The sequence below is a fragment of the Scomber japonicus genome, chromosome 13 (assembly GCF_027409825.1).
Source record: "Scomber japonicus isolate fScoJap1 chromosome 13, fScoJap1.pri, whole genome shotgun sequence".
NCBI lineage: Eukaryota > Metazoa > Chordata > Actinopteri > Scombriformes > Scombridae > Scomber > Scomber japonicus.
The window spans coordinates 12,896,015-12,910,521 of record NC_070590.1 but is presented as its reverse complement, the minus strand read 5'-3'; the positions used below and the strand labels follow the sequence as shown (position 1 = coordinate 12,910,521).

The following is a 14,507-nucleotide window of genomic DNA, read 5'->3' as shown; positions in this document are numbered from 1 at the left end:
TGTATGTCTGTGTTTTAGAAAGTCTGTAACATTGGTTTTATGTATCCAATTTTTGGGGGTATGAGTAAGTATCCAGTGTATAACCCTGTGTCTTTGTCCAGCAGATGTGGAGATAATTGGCAAATCATTTCTGAGGATACAAAACACAGTATTTAAAATAGAACTGGGATGTGTCATTTAAAATGACCATGAACACACAGTGTGTGACCATATGAGGTTTTTAGATGATGCAGCTGTAGTCCTGTATGTGCATGTAGAGCTCACTAAGTGGGTAGTAATGGGACAAATAAATAGTGTTCTCCTATGGTGGACACTTAAGTTGAAGGTATTATTGTGTTTGAAGTGTTTGCTGAGAGTATGATAGCGTTTATCCCTGTTAGGTAACCCAGTGCTCTATAATGATGACAAATAAAAACACCATGAATCATCAACTTTTACCAAACATTTTAGATCAAGAAACGTTTGATGGCAATATCAGATTTCAGAAAGCTTATTTTTTCAGAGATAGCCAACCAAACCAGGTATTTCAGAAACACACAATAACACACTTCAATGCATTAGTTTACAAAGAAGCCATGGGAGCAAATTAATTCATCCAATCGTCTGTAATTTGCCGCAGTTCAACAGAGAGTCACTGCAACGTAATGCTCACACATTTCCATACTCTCACAGGGAGGTAGAGAGGATGTGCATGACCAAATGCCTGGACTGCAGTGGGGAGAGTTGAGTTCACTGAACCAAAAAAAAAAAAAAACACACTTTTAATTTTCTTTTTTTTCTGTTTTAATCAAAACATTTTTCAAGTGACAACACGCAATCTGTGTAGGAGGACGAGCTGTAGTGGAGAATTTGTACTGCCCTCTGACTCCCTCTCTCTCTCTGATCTGGTTTGTTATTTCCACAAACAGCCATCTGCTCTCTTGTCAGAGCACAGAACCTTGACTGCGGCTGAGAGATCTCTTGACTCATTTTGCAGTCAGTTTGGGTATCTGACCTGCTTCAAGATTCATGAACACAACATCTGTCTCAAAAAGCAGCAGTCATTTAGGGCCTTATTACCTAGTCATCAAGTACTCGCCATACAGCGGGGCAGTGCTGCTGAAGTGTGTGCTAGAAATATATGAATATTCCTTAATATGCCGCATCATCGTCAGCTCCTTTTATGCATTTGAAGTGTAGAAAACCAGTATAAACAGTTGTACAGTGATTAACATGATCTACTTTTACTTACTGGATCACTGAGATCCACTTATTTTGAAGTTTAATTTATTTGCAGTGAATTCAATAGCAGTCCTGTTTAGGATTGATAACATAAATGGAGGATGCTGACATGGTAGTTTTAAAATAGCTTTTACATTTAATATTTTTTTCGTCATCACGCATATTTTTTTACATTCTTTCTTTTTTGTTTAACTACAATTTAGTGCAAGTGTAGCTGTTACCAAGCATTTTCTTTATTGTTATATATGGCCCATACTTATGTGATGGCTTTATTGGCTTATTTTCATCACGTTATATGAAGCATCATTGAAAGAAAGGCAGCATATAAATAAGTACAGTATACACTATTATTATTGTTTTGTTTCTGTTGTTTTTGGGAGATTAACTTCCAAGCTTGGTCATTACGTTGCTCCTATGTTGACTCTGCTGCTTTCTCTAATCTCTCAAGGAGTTCTCCAAGCAGGGGACTGTAAAGTAGTGCAGGGAGATCTTCCTTCAACCACATGACCCCGAGGTCAAACTCTCATCTCAGCATCTGCTGGTGTGTACCATACTTAGCTGTCTATGTATAAGCAAGACACTGAATCTCTGCCCACTCCAGGGCTCTTTGTCCTGTGTGTTTTGAAGGGCAAGTTGGAAGGTTAGAGTTATTTAAAGTTAAAAACCAACTGTATTATTTCTGTTCAAGCACAACACTTGATCATCATCAGTTAAACTGGGTTGAAAATGGACAGGTGAGGCAACAGAGGGCCTTGCAGACAGGCAGGTAGGTGAACTGGCCTGATCCAGACAATGATGACTGTCGCAAATAGCTAGAGGAAGTGATTTCCTTTCATTCTATGAGACAAGCCAGTCTCTCCCAGGCTCAACGTGTCAAAGCACTACTTTCACACATTCATGTATCTATGCTCACATTCTGACAGTATCTTTTTTTTTAATAATAATAAAAAAGGATCATGCAAAAGTGATGTATGATTAAAGAACGATGAGTGATATTGTAATGAAAGAGGGCTGGGGGTTGATATGCCATCTGCTGCTCTGATGCAGTTGCAGTGTAGATCTAGTTTTCATATGAAGCCTATGTCTGTTTATATTTGGTTTCCTTTCTCTCCCTCAGCCATTGTCCAAAGGCTTGGTCTCTCAACGTGTCACTTCACATCAGGGCTGCCTGTAGTGCCTGGAAGCCTATACCTGCATTTACAAACACAGACGCACACACACACAAATGTGCATTGCGCACACACACACTCTCAGGTCTACAAGAGGAAAACAATTAAAACATGCACTGCTGCTTATGACAAGCAAGGGCCCTTGCGAGTGTGAGTGGAGAAACAAGATGGACAAGTTATTTGTTTTTATCCAACTCCACTGATTAATGTAACCAGTGTGGTGCAGTTACATCACATCAAATACTATGGCTGCCATATTTCTTCTATAGCTGTGACCCATCTTCCCTGCACATTAGTGGAATAAATTAGCTAAAAAAAGCATTGCTTAGATGGGCAAGAGGCTTTTTTTCCCTTACAAGCATAAATGGAGTCCATGCCATTTGCTGTCTTTCTGTCTTGTTTTGCAGCCACCCTCGCTTCTTTCAGCAATGAATCATGTGATGGTTTAAACAGGACATGAAGTGATTATTTTACTGCCCTTTTAAATGAGCACTACTACAGTATATGGTATATGTATGAGCCAGTGGTATATATCAGTGTGTGTTTGGCAGTATTCAGCTGAGTTTGAAGCGCTTTGGTGTGTGCCTGTGTCCATGAATTAATGTTCTTATGTGTCCATTTGCCTGCATGCACATTTCAGTGTGTGCTCTCCACTCGGTATGTTTTTTTTTTTTCCCCCTCCATGTATTGAAAGCTATTCTTAGAGTGACCTTCCAAAAGCCATGGCGTGCAGCCCTGTTGTCCGTGTGCGCCCGCCTGTGTGATTCAGTTTGAGTGGAGAAAGCCCAGGGACACATCAGTGGCCCTCTCCCGATTACGGAGCTCCACAGTTTGCAGATGATTCTTTGATGGGGCAAATCTGGAGGCACTGTGGTTGAAAGGAAGTGGCCCAGCGAGAGGAAACAGTCAGCCAAACAAACACATGAACACCCATGCGCACAGTATACGTAAAGACACTCATGTAAGCACAGTCACTCTCTGACATGCCAAAGGATTCCCTTTATAGAATGGCGGAGTGCATCGTTGCTCTATCTTTAGGTCCTGTGTGCTGTGAATGGGGACCTAGACCAAAAATTGTATCAAAAATAAATCAAAAGACACACAAACACACTCTCACACACGCACAACTAGGATAGAAACAGTTCTGCTGCAATAAAATAATAGAAGATGAGGAATCACATATTGAGATCCAAAGATTTAATCTTTAGAGTGTAAAATTATTTTATGCCACGGTGAGAAGAGCAGTTCTTCTTTACTCCTTTCTTCTTTTGCACACATGTACCATGTATGGGAGTCTTTGTAGAAGAAACTGTCATTGGATCCTTGTGTCATGCATCTAATGCTTAGTAAGGCTGCTCAATTAATCGAAATTTGATCGTGATTACGATTTAGGGGCCAAACGATCTCAAAAATAATAAAATCGAGGGGAAACGATTTTTAATAATAATAATAATAATAATAATGAGATAGCGCTCAATAAGAAAGGCTTTATTTTGAAAAGCTCAGACAGGAAGCCGCCACAGCTCCGTTAGTTTGACAGAAGCTGAAACACATGGCGAAATGTTTTAACTGTAAATAAAAGTGCAGTTTCCAGCCTGCGTCAGACGATGCTGAGTTTACTGACTAATTACTAAAAACCAGGATGTGATGTGTGAACTATCGTCATGGTAACTCGCTCAGCTCCAATATCTCTGCACATTTCCTGCTGTGTGTTGCGTTAAGCGGCAGATAAAAGGCTGCTGCTGTGAGAGAAAATTAATTAAGCCGAATTAACAAGAAATGTCCAATAAATGCAGCCTGTTTCTAAAGTAAAAAAAATTGTTTTAGTAATCGTGATTTCAATTTTGACCCAAATAATCGTGGTTATCATTTTTCCATAATCGAGCAGCCCTAATGCTTAGTTGATTTTCATCAAGGCTATGTTGTGTTGGTGGTGTTGGGGACAAGTATGCAGGATTATTGTCTTGGTGTCAGGAGGTTTGTGAAATCCCACAGTGGTGGTTCAGTAATGGGTACGATACATACGGGTTTAATAACAGAAATCAAAAGCAAATTAAAGAGAAAATGTTATCAAATTCCTTGAAAACAAAATTGTGCCACTGAGGCAAGGATGCTTGTCATCGCCTGCCTGATTTAATCAAGAAAAGTAGGAGGGAGGCAAAAAGCAATAAAACCAAATGCCAATATTTTTTTCTTTTTCTTTTTTATTGTTACTGAGACATTGCAGCCCTGATCAAATAAAACAGCTGTGGAAGCTCAAGCATATTGGTTGAAATTATTCCAGTTTCCTTGATGAGTAACACTATGTAGGGGGGGGGGCTATTATAGATTTATGTTGAACTCTATCAAACAAGTATGACAAGTATAAAATTATTGTTTTTTTAATTTAATTTAATTGTTAATTATCTCTCCCCAGATTAAACACTCTGAACTGAGCAAATGAAATAGAAATACTACAGCACAATAGGTTAGCCATGACTTTATGCTGTATACAAAAACAGTAATTTAAACACAGTAATAACACGTTGCAGCATTTCCTGAGATGACGATCACCCAATCTTTGCAGAAGGAAAAAGGTTAAGAAGCGCTGAAACAATCCATTAGCTGTGGTGCGACTCTGATGCTATAATAGCTGCGCTCTCTAATCTCTCCCTCCCTTCATCCCCTTCTCTATGCGTTCTCCCTCTTGCTTCTGGGTGATAGTTGTGATGGGCAGGAGTGGGAGGAAAAATGCTCTGACTCAGCCAGAATCCTCCTTTTGTGAAGTTAAATACCAATTTACACTCCTCCCCATCCCCTCTCCCATCATCCGCACACACAAACACACACACACACACATCCTATACACTACCCTATACACTAACAGTATTCACATTTACAAATGTACACACATACACACCTTCTCCCCTGCTTTGTGCCTAGTGTATTCCTGTGTCCTACTTTTTAACTGCCCCTTCCCCCTCTTGCTTTCCCTCTCTGTCTCGCTCTCACTTGCCTTTCTCAGCTGACAGTCTAATAAGCCAGTAATTAACACCTGAAAACAGTGAATGGTGATGGGCCATAGGAGAGGAGATTGCTTTGGGAAAATAAGGCTCTTGTTTTCCTCCCTATCGACCACCACCTGCATATAAAAGTGAGCCTGTGGTGCAAAGTAGAGGAGAACACAGTCAGAGAAATAGATTTTTTTAAATTTTTAGTCCTTTGTTTTCTGTTCCCTGCTCAGATGTGTGTTATTATTTCAAGGACAGACCATCAAGCGCAAAAGATTATGGATTGAGGACAGTGACTGAGCGTCAAGGAATAAAATATTTGTTGTTTTAGGCAGCATATATTCCTCCACTCCTGGACTCAAGTCGTACAGTAAACCCCCTTTTACCTTAATATGTAAATACAGAACTGTTATTACTCATGTATTTTTCCAACCCCTTTAATGACACCAAACCTTTGCACAACAGAACTGCAGTTGCAACATGTGTTTCAGAGCGATAATCTAGGACACCGGAATATATTGCCTAGAAAATTAAAATCATCTCATTTGCAAGAAGGGAGAGGGAGAAGGGAAAGCAAATGGACGTTGAAAAAAAAAAAAAAAAGTAAGTGAGGTTGTTGTTGGTTCCTGTCTTTCAGTTAAGATGCCTGTAGGCAAGGATGGAGGTCATGGAGCTGAGAGATGCAAGGAGAAAAAAAGAAGGAAAATAAGTAATGAATAAGAAAAAAAGAGAATGTTCAGCCAATATCAAAACAGGTCAAAGCTGTGGTATGGAGATTTGTGTGCAGCCGTCAATCTGAAGTATCATTCCCACTGTAGCAGCACTGGAAAGTCAGACTTAAGTTGATATGGGGAGGAATGACAGACTTTGTAAGCTTGAAGGTGCAGGTGGGAGGCCAATATTGCTACTCTTGCTGGTACTACATTAACTTTACTGCTACTGTTAAAAAATATCATAGAAATACTACATGAATTAAAATCATACTCAATTACATGTAAACATCCTGCATCAAAATGTTGCATCTTTAAAGAAAAAGTGTGGACATCTTATCAAATGAATATAAGTTCTCATAATGCAGATTAGCCCCTTTCATAATCTTATATTCTGGTACTTTAGGATACAAGCAGTATAATTATAATAATGATAATAATGTAGCTAATCAAGCTGGAGCAGAATGAAATGTCTTGTACTTGTACTTAATGATATGTGTGTCTGCAACATCTCTGCAACATAATGAGTAACTGTAGCTGTGCTGTATCTTCTTGTTAATTGAACTGAAGAATAAAGTAAAATAGAAATACTTACGGATTTGCTTTAATGTACTTATTTGCGTTTCACCACTAAAACAGACATGATATATAAGAGACTAGTGGCATTTCTCATGGGATAGCTGCAATACATAAGTATAACAAGTGTATGTTGTATCTCACACTGTGTTCTTCATAAAATCACAGTTTTACTGTTAGAAGTGTTATTGTAAAGTGGAACAAATGGGCTCCATTTTTCAGAGAAACAAGCAGAATGGGGGTTTTTATGTACAGGCTCGCACTTTCATGCACACACATAAAAAAACTTTGTTCATGCAAATCTATTGAGACAGAACAAGTTGTTTTAGAAGGCTAACCAGTACAAAGTTGATGCCGCTCTGTGGAGCAATTTTACCCAGGCCAAGCCATTGTTGCTCAATAAAGTGTTAGATACTCAGCTCACTGTGCACTTATTGGCCTTGGTGTAATAATTCTGCAACACAGGGTGTCCAAGTAATTAACAGTTAGCTGTTAGAGTAGCTGTGGAACATTCTGTTTCTGGTTGGTTAATACAGTGCACGGCATAAGAAGATAAATCTCAGAAATGCAATGAAAACAGAATGAACAGTTTGAGGTTTCTTATTATAACACTGTACACAACTTCAACTGAATGCGTGGAAAACACTTAATACAGAAAAATGCTTTCTCTGTTATTGTGTTAATAAAATTCTGCAGCGTCAATATTTATGTCATACGTGTCATATGGAATGACTTCACTAACCTTTGAGTAGAGTACAGTATGTCTTTTCTATATATATGTATATATATATATATATATATACACACACATATATATATACATACATATATATATATATATATGCTAATGCATGTCACAGATGCTATTATGTATCAGAGGTCTATTACCGGTAAGTTTAGTAAAGGCTATAGTGAAATTAAATTTCAAGTCATATAAGCCTGGACTCTGTTTACTAAGAGAGGATTAACCTGCCTTCATGCAAATATGTTATCGTCAGTGAAACTGTCCATGAATCTCTATGAGAGGACGGACTGTTAATATTCATGCTTCTAGCTGGAATCATGTACAAAGAGCACATTTACTGCATGCTGCATAGTACTGTAAATAGCAGTTTCTCTTAGCGTACTCATGTTTTTACAAAGCGTTGTGATTATGAAGCTACTTAAAAGGAATCACAACAGTCAACCCTCAACAGAAATATATCAGTGTTGTAGTTTTGGACAATTCAGTCAGTATGTTGAATATAATGACTTAGATTTCAGCGATTAAAACCAGGGATCCCAAACTCTTAATCTGTACTCACAGAAAGCCATTGGCAATAAAATGATTGTCTTAGCTCTTACAATATTTGTCTGAGTTTATCCATCCAATTTAGATTTAAATTACATTGTTGCTATTGTAACTATAAGTACATTATGCCATCATGACAGAAAGTTATCCTAAAGATATTGTGTTATAGTTTTACAGCAATTATAGTTCATTAAAGTAAAAAGGCATATAGTAAAAGTGTACTTTCTGTAAGCATATGTTTCTATATAACGTACAACACTGATCTGCTGCCTGCATCAATTTCTTCAAACTGTCAAATGTCTCGGTTTTGATTGCCATCAGTGAATGGCTGTAATCTGTGCAGACGAAAGCTTCAGTAATGTGTAAGACCATTTCCACAATGTCATTTTATGGTGTGATTTCAGAGCAAAGTATATTTTCTGCTGTCACTCTTAAAAGGGGAAAATCTGGGAGGGACTTGTAGATTGTATTTTGAAGCATCTTTGATTATGCTATTACTGCTGGTGTTTGTTTGTTTGTTTTGTTTTCATTTCTCAGTTTTAGAAATATTACAAGCAGTGTGACATCCTTGGCCTTCGATTTTCAGTTTGAGGCTTTGCAGGCTTTTTTAGCCACAGTGCTTATTACTTCTGAAGCTAACTGTGCTTCTTCCATTTATTGCAAACACACTGCTCTTCCTGATGTCTGCTGTAACATGTTTTTTATTGCAAAGGGCTAAGCTTTTTTTTCCTGGAAAAGAGAAATCCAGCATTCTGCACTAGGTGTGCAGAAAAGAACCGTAAGCTAAGAGGCAACAGCTGACATACACAAAGTCTATAATTGTGCTATATCACTTTTGTGTTATATACTGAAAATTAAATGTACAATAACAGTCAAAGGTTTGGACACGTCTTCCCATTTGCTTCAATGAGAAAATGTGTCCAAACTTTTGACTGGTACTGTATATGTTAAGATGTATTACATTGAAAATGTTTTTATAATTTGTTCAGGCACATGCAGAGCTGAACAGACTCCCAATCTAAAGGCTTCTGGAAAGCTTTTTGTCATTTTGCTTAGAAGTAGTTTTCTGTCACTGCCACAGCATCACATGCTCTCCTCTCCAAATTAGATGTGTTCATTTTTCATTTGCAGCTCATCTGTCGTTTTTAAAGAAGCACAAATAAGTGGGACAAGTAAGTTTAGTCATCTGTGCCATTATTGCTTAGTTAGAAAAAGTCCATCCAGCCAAAATAGTTAGAACTGAACATGAGCTGATATATTAAACATGGGAAGAAAGTAGAGTGAGAATTGAATTTTAGAACTTGGAACTTATGTAATGAGTGTGAATCGCATCTTCACTCAGTGTGTGAATAAGAAATAATGAAGCCATTTTTAGACAAGGTACGCTGGAGCACAGATAATACATAGATAGACTGAGAGAGCAGCTTGTGAATGTGCTGGCCGTTTTTTTAATTATATGACGTGATGGAAAATAACTCACAGATGGAGTTTGAGTTGTTTAAAAATTCCTGTATGAGACAGACAAAAAATTAAGAGGGACAATATGCTTCACTGTGGGCTGAAATAAGATCCCTTAGAAATCCTTGCTACATTAAATTATAGACTTCTTTTTCTAACTTTTCTACTAAACTCTTCAAATAATGGTAATACAAGCTGCCATAAATCCTGCTCAATAATTTGAGATCTATTAGTGTGTCTCAGAGAGAAACATCATCCCCACCCCTGTCACAGTCAAACTCTGTAGATTCCTGTGTAGTGTTTAATCATGCTGCTGTGTTGCCACAGTTACTCACTGTGACAATGCTGTGCCTTTTTTCATGCCGTGACGTCATCTTGCCATTCACTGTCAAGTACTGTAGAAATAGCTGCAGTAGCCTGTGGAGGCAAAATGCAAAGACCATGGTAACTAGTTAATCACTCGCATATCGCCCATAGTCATGCCACAGAATGTGGTGAGTTAACATTTTCTCTAAGTATTGTTGACTCTGGCAACCTGCCATGACATAACCCTGGTCATTAGCAAAGCCTCCTGCTTTTCTCACAAACACACACACATGCAAAATAGCATCCGCTGTCCCCTCAGATATAGATGACCCTTGATGGGAGAGGAACTCAGTAAGGCAGCCTGTCGGCAGCTCTGCAATGTGTCTGGCTTGTCTCCCTTCATTGGATGATCAGCATGTGCCTCAGGTCTCTCCTGGCCGCCCATATCCACACCAGTTTATAGCCCGGCAGCCAGCAGAACGACATTCACATGTGACTTTTTTTTTTGTTTGTTTGGGGTTTATTTCTTATTCTGGTCGATAATTTTAAATTACCTTGTTTCATTCCTGTGAATTCCCCTGTGGCTATTCTGCAATAACATAGTACTCCATGAAATACACAATTCTATAACAACTTCTGTGTTCAAATAATAATAAAATATCACTTCCTTGTAATTCCGCCACAGTATACTGGAAGAATAATCCCCCCCCCCCCCTCCCCCTTCTGCTCTGTGCCTGTTGAGTGTGTTGTCTCTGTGGCTTTTAAGAACAAAGCAACACTGTTGTCTGATGAATGATCATGCCCGCCTAGTTTTTATTGCTTTCCGTAGATTACATCAGCTCATAGTAAATCGCTTTTGCCAAGGAAATGTGTGATCTTAATAAAAATACGTCAAACCATATCTTAACACAAACAATAGATTTGAACTGTTGCCTGAATAGTTGGTTTTTCAAACCGCTATCATCAGCATTTTTTATTCAAAAGAAATGGGCTGAATTAATAGCATGCAATTACAGCAGTGGATGATAAGAAATTAGAAGTATTAGGAATTGTATTCACTGAGAAAAAAGGCACAATGGCCGGATAGACCTCAGAGATCTGTACTCTGTGTGTCCTTGTTAGTGAACAAATTAGTACTTGAAGTTGATCTGATGATTAGTAAGGAGCAAGGACTGAAGCTGCGTGGAGGATCACAAAAGATGTGGGCGGTGTTGGATACATGTGAAGGCTGTGAGATTATATGACGGCTTCTTTACATTCATTGTTGATCCACCAAAGGTAAATTCAACCTCGGTGGTAACAGCCTTGAAAAAGTAGTGCTTTCTATAAACCCTGTGAACACAGAGTATGATCGGGCTTGTGAACACACCCCCATCTTGTAGCGTTGACAGATGGGGAGTTCTGGCTAAGGTTAGTTTGAGGGCTCTCATTAGGAGGAACGCAGCAACGCAGGCTTGGATGCTTTGATACCCTCAGCTGCAATCTCATATTAGAAAGAAACAGGGACCTTTCATCCCACACACACACACACAGGCATGCAGGCATACACATGTGAAAACGGGTGCAAACCACCTACGGTACATTCAAGTGTATTAAATGGACAGAACGAAAATGTGTATTGTTCAGAACAATTATTTCATTTTTCCAACACTGAGGATTGCAAACGGTTCATTCACTGATAAAATGAAGAAATAGATAATATAAGATGTGTATGTATGTGGGTTGTGGATATATGTATGGTGGTGTGATACATGTGCACCTGCAAGAAAGATGGTCAAAATAATCATTTTGATATCTGTATTCTTCTATAAGATTAAAATGTATGTAATGTAAGCGATGTCCAATACGACAGCCATATTTTCCGTTTATCTTTTCAGTCGAGTAATATTTTCTGTACTATAGTTTGGACAAATAAAATGTATGTTCTTGTACAGTATGTTTGGAAGTATTAAGCTTGCTGAGGTGCAGCTTGATAACAATCATACTCACTGACACTGACATGCTCATTGTCCATAGTTGTGACACAGGGGGACAGCTCCATAAACTGTTTACTCTTTGGATAACATTAATATTTAAAGCCTCTGTGTGCAAAATTCAAAACCATTCGGCATTGGCGACCCCTTGGGGTAGTAAAGCATACTGACACACACTGCTACAGTCCTGCCCCCAGCTCACAAAGACCTGGACTGCATTTTTTTTTTTTTTAACAGAAACATATGGCATCAAAATAATTTCACAGACAACTGAATAACATAGGAAGATAATTCTACACTAGTCTACTCAGTATAAACTACATGCAAACACACTGTGTAATGTAAAGTGTTCATACAGTCCACTAATTGTGTTGGAACCATTTATCTGGAGTACTAAACCATTTGTTCTCCATACAATAATGTTGTGACATCCCACCCAAACACTTAAGCCAGTGAGGGAGCTGGAAACCATTTTGTTTTGAGTGGAATCAGGAAGTCATTAAACAAACTGATGCATCACTACAGAGCCATAATGGCAGGTGGACTGATACTGATACATGGAGAGGATGGAGAGCACTGGTCGATAACACCTTCTCAAAGTGTCTTCCTGGCAAGCGCTGTGGCCTATAATGAAACTGGCAAACAGACGAGGAGAGGTGCATGGCAGGAGAGTCTGACACCAGCCGGCCTCACCCCTGTGGCGGTAGACCCATTATCATTAAGAGTCTGAGGAAATGGGAAGGAGGCTTTGTGCTGCTGACCAAGCTGGAATAAGTGTATTAACCAGCAGTTTCTCAGCTGTCAGGGGTCTTGATTTTGGGCTCTTGCTAATGTAATGGTAATAAAAACAAAATTGTGGGCTGCGGGACCCCTGAGAGCAGCCTTCACATGTTTCCAGTACTCATACTAACCTAGACGACGAGCAATAATATACCCTGCACCTGCCTGCATCAGCAGAAAACACGTGGAGATATGAACAGTTATGTTTCTGCTTCTGGGGTTATTACACTTGGTTTATTTAATGATGCTATCAATGGCTGAGTGAACACAGGTGCATGCTGGGATAAATCACAAAGATTTGGTCCCTTTCCAGACACTACGAGAACTCCCTCACACAGAGTGCACATGTTCACAGACATAATAAACACTGACAGTCTCATCTCTTTCTCTCTCTGTCTCTCATTAACACACAAATACACAGATGTTGGATGTTTTTCAATAAACTGCAGTATGTGTTGTGCACTCTTACTCATGAGGAAAATTATTAGCCAGCTGTTCATTCCCCAGCTGCAGAGAGACTATTCCATGTGCTGCCAGTGCTTAAACACACACACACACACATATACATCTCACACATGTAGACACATAAGAGAGAATAGGTTTGTGCCCTCCAGGTTACAAGCCATAGTGAGAGGCCAGAGTAGCTTTCCGACACTGTTAACAGTTTGATGTTAATCAATTAGCAGACATCTGACTGAGCTGGAGGCCAGCAGTGAACTGCCATTAAATCCAGAGAAACAGACAGACGGGTAGGGTACATAGGTAGACAGTGATGGGGGACACTAGCTATTGGCAAGCATTGCTGTATTGTCAAGCTGGCAGGGAAGCCACTTGAATGTCTGTGAGTTACGAGTTTGTTCATTTAAAAGCCTGTCTCTCCCTTAGGTCCTGGTTCAATACATCTTGATCCCGGTGGGCATTTTTGCATGCATGCATGCTTAGCTTGCATTTTAAACAGGCAGGCCAGATGATCCATATTGTCAGGGTCAGGTCTATCTGGGCTCAGCTAACCTCAACCTCTAAACACCTAACATCTGCTGGGGTCAGACAGCCTGCCCAGGGATGGCTCATCATCAGCTGGATGCCGGTGTTCATGTTCCAGCTAACTACTGGCAGGAGATGAGGGTTTGTGTGTGTGTGTGTGTGTGTGTGTGTGTGTGTGTGTATTTATGTGTGTGTTTTGTCCAAGTCAGACCAGCTGCAGCTCTCTCAATCACTCCATTTCATTTAAGATCTGGCTGGGTACAAGCTTGAATTGCCTTTGGCAAACACGTAGTGAAGTTTTTGGTTGCACAACATAATGTTTTGATCATTTTGTGATGGAACAGATTGTTTAATGTACATTTGGTGTTTTGTTGAGAACTTGATTTGGTCATAGTAAGATATGATATGACTTCATACATTGAGTAAATAATGCACTATATTATATAATTTGTACCTTTCTCAATAGATGTTAAATGATCTTGTCCTTGTATCATGTATCCAGTATGGACTATGAACATCAATATCACTGCCAAGTCACTACAATTTGTACACCTATGTAATAAACTGAACCCTTAATGTAATCTTAATATATCCGTTGTTTTATGATACACTGCACAATGCCCTCACACTTTATTTTCTCCTCTTCTTTACCTCTTTTTCAGGAGACTATGTGGTGCTGACTGTGTTCTTTGACCTGAGCAGGAGAATGGGTTACTTCACCATCCAGACTTACATCCCATGCACTCTGATTGTTGTCCTCTCTTGGGTCTCATTCTGGATCAACAAGGATGCAGTTCCTGCCAGGACATCATTAGGTAAAAAGCGATGCAAAGTCTGCCACAAGACTTTGATATTTTATAGAAAATGCGAAATTTAAAAAGTGCAGAGTCAGTTAGTATAAATCATTTTTGGGATTGTTACTTTTTTTAATTTTAGGCTGTATATTCCTTTATGCCAGCCGTTATGTCAGCCGTGACAAAGCCTTTTGCCTTTGTTCCTTTTACATAATCAGCCCACCTAGCCCAAACATACATATGCTGCAATTATAC

At 39.1% G+C, this 14,507-nt stretch overlaps 1 protein-coding gene across 5 annotated transcripts in view; it reads left to right on the top strand.

Moving 5' to 3' along the window:
• gabrg2 (gamma-aminobutyric acid type A receptor subunit gamma2) overlaps positions 1–14,507 on the top strand; it is a 47,555-nt gene that overhangs the window by 25,904 nt on the left and 7,144 nt on the right. For 2 of the 5 annotated variants that reach the window (XM_053331041.1, XM_053331040.1), the window contains exon 7: positions 14,121–14,273. In XM_053331041.1, the coding sequence (XP_053187016.1) occupies positions 14,121–14,273 (153 nt within the window). Of the gene's footprint in view, positions 1–3,382; positions 3,429–14,120; positions 14,274–14,507 lie in introns of all 5 variants that reach the window. The other 3 variants (XM_053331045.1, XM_053331043.1, XM_053331042.1) reach the window with 2 other exon arrangements.